This window comes from Rhyacophila brunnea, unplaced genomic scaffold, assembly GCF_057557595.1.
Source record: "Rhyacophila brunnea isolate RB1 unplaced genomic scaffold, BYU_Rbru_1.0 scaffold_8, whole genome shotgun sequence".
In the NCBI taxonomy this organism is placed as follows: Eukaryota; Metazoa; Arthropoda; class Insecta; order Trichoptera; family Rhyacophilidae; genus Rhyacophila; species Rhyacophila brunnea.
Window position 1 is genome coordinate 12,863,435 of NW_028233350.1, and position 4,672 is coordinate 12,868,106.

The window sequence follows — 4,672 nt, forward strand, 5'->3', positions numbered from 1 at the left end:
AAATGAATATATTTCAGTGACTTTTCTCTCATATTAATATTGGCACACGATACAATAACGGATCTAGTACCTAGTATTAAAATGCTATCATGTCTTTAGTGAATACTATTACAAATGTCTTTGATGGAAGGCCCCCACATCCTGAAGTGTACCCTCGGGCTAGGATCTTTAGCGGCCCCCCTACCTATCGCTAAGGTTAAAAACAGTGTGACGCACTACATTAACGTTTTTCAAGTTCTGTTTTTGGTCAAATTAAGGGTACATCTTCAGTGTATTATTAGCGATTTTTTCTATTTTCAATACTTTAATCGTGAAGTTTTCGAGTATCGAGACAACGATTATTGATATTAACAAAAAATCAAAGTAACAGTATGCGAAATATCTGAATAAGTTATCGTAAACGAATATAGTTTTAGTTACTCTTTAGGAAGTATTTAAACATTAAGTGAATCGACTTACGTTATTGACACCAGGAATTCTATTCTGTCATATAGTATAGCAATATTACACATACCTATAATAAATTAAAACTGATCGGAGTGATGTGAGACCGTTTTATAAGTACATATTGGCACTTAGCGTTAAAACCTTTGACGTAACAATTTTGTTCATCATTATAACATGATAAATCAATGTAGTCAGAGACTTTTAAGTTTGTCACATCGAAAGTTTTAAGAGCTCAATAATGTAGGTAAGTAATAAATAAATTAATATATTATTACAGTAATCACAATGTAATTGAAATCGTCCTCAAATTTGGACGCATAGCGTATAGAAATAATGTAACCGCAGGGTTAAGTCTTCAATTCCAAGGTACTCGGGCGTTATATAAAACAAAAGCCTTTTGTACGAATTTAATATCATTAAATTGGACTAGCGGCTTCGTAATTTCTTGCAATGCTACTCGTTTATCTGATCGCAAGATGCTGTTCACATTTGAAAATTCCCGCGCGCTTTATCTTATCGGGTGTTGTTCTACTCTGGGAAAATAATGTCCCATTCAGGGGGCCGAAGACGTCTTATTATTAACAAGTTTTCACTGTATCTGTACCGTTCTTCATTATTACAACGCTACTGGCTAATTTAATTTATTTTGCATTCGTAATGGTGCGAAAAAACAACAACCTATAATAATATTACGTTCGCGATGGCAGTTATGATAATGATTAAAAATATGCAACTACCTATTCACATAATAATATACTAGTACGTATTTAAATTAGAGGTGGAAAAAGAAGAGAAACCAAATCCCGAAATCATGTGAGGAACTTAATTATTTTTTAACCGGAATCTTGAACACCCGGATCTTAACTGGGTCCATTTAAAATGAGTAAAATCGAGATTCTAGAGGCTTCATTGCCTTTTAATTTTTTTTTCGGAATATTTTATTCTAGTGTAGTTGATCGTTTAATTATGCTGGGGCCAGTTATTAAAAAATATATTAGTAAACAATATTATACAATACCTACATCATGTCGTAATGTTCGACAAAGATTTTTTTAGATTGAGTAGCTACAAAATGTAGAATTTGTATGGTTCACCTGGTAAATATATGATTAAAAAAGTCTTAATGAATCTTAATGAACTGAAACTAAACCTCATGCATTTTTCTTACTGAAACCAAACCATTCGTAAATTAGAAGTTCTAATAACTGTGATTTAAAGTATAACTACTTACCCACCGAACAATTTATTTTTGGCATAATAAATAGAAACAATATAATATGATCAAACAGAAAGCAACTTAAAAAATTAACTAACCTCTAAATCTATATGAATTGGCAGCTACATTACAGTCGTTTTTCTTGTCGTTGTTGTCCATTCCACCAACTTAGAACTTCTTCCATTTCCCCGCTTCTTTCATGATTGAATCCACCGTCACTTTCTTCAGGTTCCTGTTTTAGGTTAATATTTTCTGAGTAAACGAGGTTTTCATCATTTTCGATAAGACTTTGAGCGCCTTTCATTTGTCCGTCTTTAAGGAGAATTCCGGAATTCTGTAGGCGGTCTCTCGAATTTTCTGAATGTAAGTGAATAGATCCATCAGGGGAATGACTAATTAAAATTGAATGTGGGTATAACAGTTGCTGATCTGAATTCATAAGAGTGGTTACATATTTCATATCAAGGCTTCCAATATTTCCATGAGGCGATAGAGAACTGTCACTATAAAAATCAGGAGAGAGTAAATTTGGTTGGATTATAGTGAATTCTTGTCCATTTGTTTGAATAAAATCCATATTTGCATCTATAAGATGTGGGTTTATCATCATGTCTTCTTGACTTATGAGATCTGAGTTTGGTGTCATTGGATGTATATTTTCTTCATCTTCATATTGGTGTAGAGGAGCTGGTCCAGGAATTAGTTGAAACGCGTTTGTTCCGGGTATTCTTGAAAAGTGATGATTTGCTACTGGAGGTAATGGAGTAGGAGGATTTGATTCTTCTTCATCTTCCAGCATTGGAGACTGTAAAAAGTAGCTTTGTTCAAATGATGAACCAGTTTGAGGAGATTCTGAAGAAGCAGGCGAAGGAAATGATGAGATAGAAATATTTGCATTATTCTCTTTAAAATCACTATCATCTTCAATATCCAGCAATATCTCTAGACTTCGTATATATTCCACAGCCATTCGCAGTGTTTCAACTTTGCTCAGTTTTTTATTTGCAGCTCTGTTATTATTTGCGTTCTCATAAATTTCAGCTATTTCATTAGGAATATGTTGTCTCAGAGTAGCAAAACCATTATTAACTTGTTTTACTCTATTTCTTTCCCTAGCGTTTCTTCTTGCAACAGCAATTGGTGGTGGATTATGAACCTTGGGTGCAAGAGTTTCCTTTGACTTTGACATTTTTTTCGGTTTTACAACATTCACTGATTTATTTTGTACATTATTTTGACTGTTTATTAAACTAGACACCGAAATTGTTTGTTGCTGCATTGCTGGAAAAATCTTCGGCTTCTTTTTCAAAATGACAAGTTCGCGTTTGTCATTCTTTATTATACTATTTGTATTTGATATATTGTTTACAGATTCCTGTAAAATATGCACTTTACCGTGAGGTGATCCATTGCGAAATGTTACAACACCAAGAGTGGCCATTTTATTTTGACCTTCAGTCCAAATCCACAACAACAATCAAACCAACAAAAATAGTTAAAATTCTTACAATGTCACTTGTTATAAACACATTTTTAACACTTATTAAGTCTTGTTTGAAGTAATACTAAAAAACTATATTTTAAAATTGAATAGATATGTTTTGTAAAGTCCATGAGTCTTTATTGTATAAAAATCACTGAAAACACAATTTAGTTTAAAACGAACTACGCACTTTTTCGCAGGATGTCTCACAATGACAAGTCGCTTCCAGTTGCGACGTGATAAGAGTCTACAGGTAACTACAAACGAGTTAGTATATTCATAAGATTGCACCGGAAGTGGGTGATAAGGACAATTGCTGGCGTGGAACGACTATTATAGGTGGATTGACTTGGCGCGTGCCGTGTCTTCAATTCAAATGACTATAAGGGCGGGTATCTTTGAGGGTTGGAGAAGACCTGGGTGCGGGGGTGGCACCTGGCGAAGGGACGCGGGGGGAAATGATGTGTGTATGTATCGGAGGGTATTTTTTCAATACGCGAATGAAAACCCCTGTGCAATTCGACGGCTGTATTTGATTGTGTATGTATGTGTATTAACGCATATGGGGTACAATTTTACCGGATCTGTGCATTGCAACGCAGGTCGCTTGGAAACAATACAATTTAATTTTATAAAATAAAACCACAAAAATTTTCATTATAATTATTATTATTATTATCGTGATTATCATCATATTAGCTATTCTTGATTCAATACTGGATGAAGAACTATTCTATATGCCAATGCGATGTAACATAGCAAGATATGTATGCAAGATAAGCAAGAGTCTCAACTTTTGAGTTTTGAGAGTTGATTTCTCTATCGAATCTTAAGATAAACTAGCACACCACAACACATTAAATGGCAATGGTATAGTCACACGGTTTCCATCATCATGGCTGAATAATTTTCACGTTACAGTGATGCTACATGAGTAGCCATGTTCTGAAGTTCTGACATAAAAAAGGTGTAGATCAGAGAAGAAAGCTCTAAGTAAAGTGATAGTACTAGATTATTACAAACTTTTGAAACAATTGACACTTTTTAATAATCACTTATTATATTCTATCGAAATAATCAAAAGCATAATATATCTAAGTAGGCATATGGATGCTTTCAAGAGAAATATTTTTTTACAATTTGTATTGTTTTATAATTTAGAAAGTAATTATTCATGTAGAAATAGAAGTAAACTAAATGTGACATACTATTTTTAATTGATTTAATAAAAATAAATTGTGGTTATTTTTACATAAAAATAAACAAAATAAACACAGCTAAATTACTGCATTTTTAGATTTCGTTGCAATGCTCCTATATCCGAAATTGACGGGTAAAACATATGGCGCCTCGTGAATTTGATCAAAAGTGTACAGAGAAAAAATAAGAACAGTTGCATCTGCCAATCGAAATTTCGTTGTCTTATATAAAAAAAAACAATAATACCAATTGAAAATGACAGTGTTATTAAAATTATGCAACAAATTTAGCCTAAAAATATTTAAGATTGCACATTTTTTAATTTG

The 4,672-nt window shown here is 32.9% G+C and overlaps 1 protein-coding gene across 1 annotated transcript; it reads right to left on the minus strand.

The window, feature by feature from the left end:
- Positions 1–1,963: 1,963 nt before the first annotated feature.
- Positions 1,964–3,104, minus strand: LOC147063934 (uncharacterized). Its single transcript, XM_085959118.1, has 2 exons — positions 2,115–3,104; positions 1,964–2,020 (listed from the first exon to the last, which is right to left on the minus strand). Exons 1-2 carry the CDS (start codon positions 3,102–3,104, stop codon positions 1,964–1,966), a joined length of 1,047 nt encoding a protein of 348 aa, XP_085815244.1.
- Positions 3,105–4,672: the final 1,568 nt, after the last annotated feature.

What these genes read in the sequence shown, in the direction of transcription:
- LOC147063934 (XM_085959118.1), bottom strand. Translation starts at nt 3,104, where the DNA reads ATGGCCACTCTTGGTGTTGTAACATTTCGCAATGGATCACCTCACGGT. An exon ending in GAAGCCTTGATATGAAATAT is followed by an intron (nt 2,021 to 2,114) that starts GTAACCACTCTT and finishes ACTTACATTCAG; the next exon opens with AAAATTCGAGAGACCGCCTA.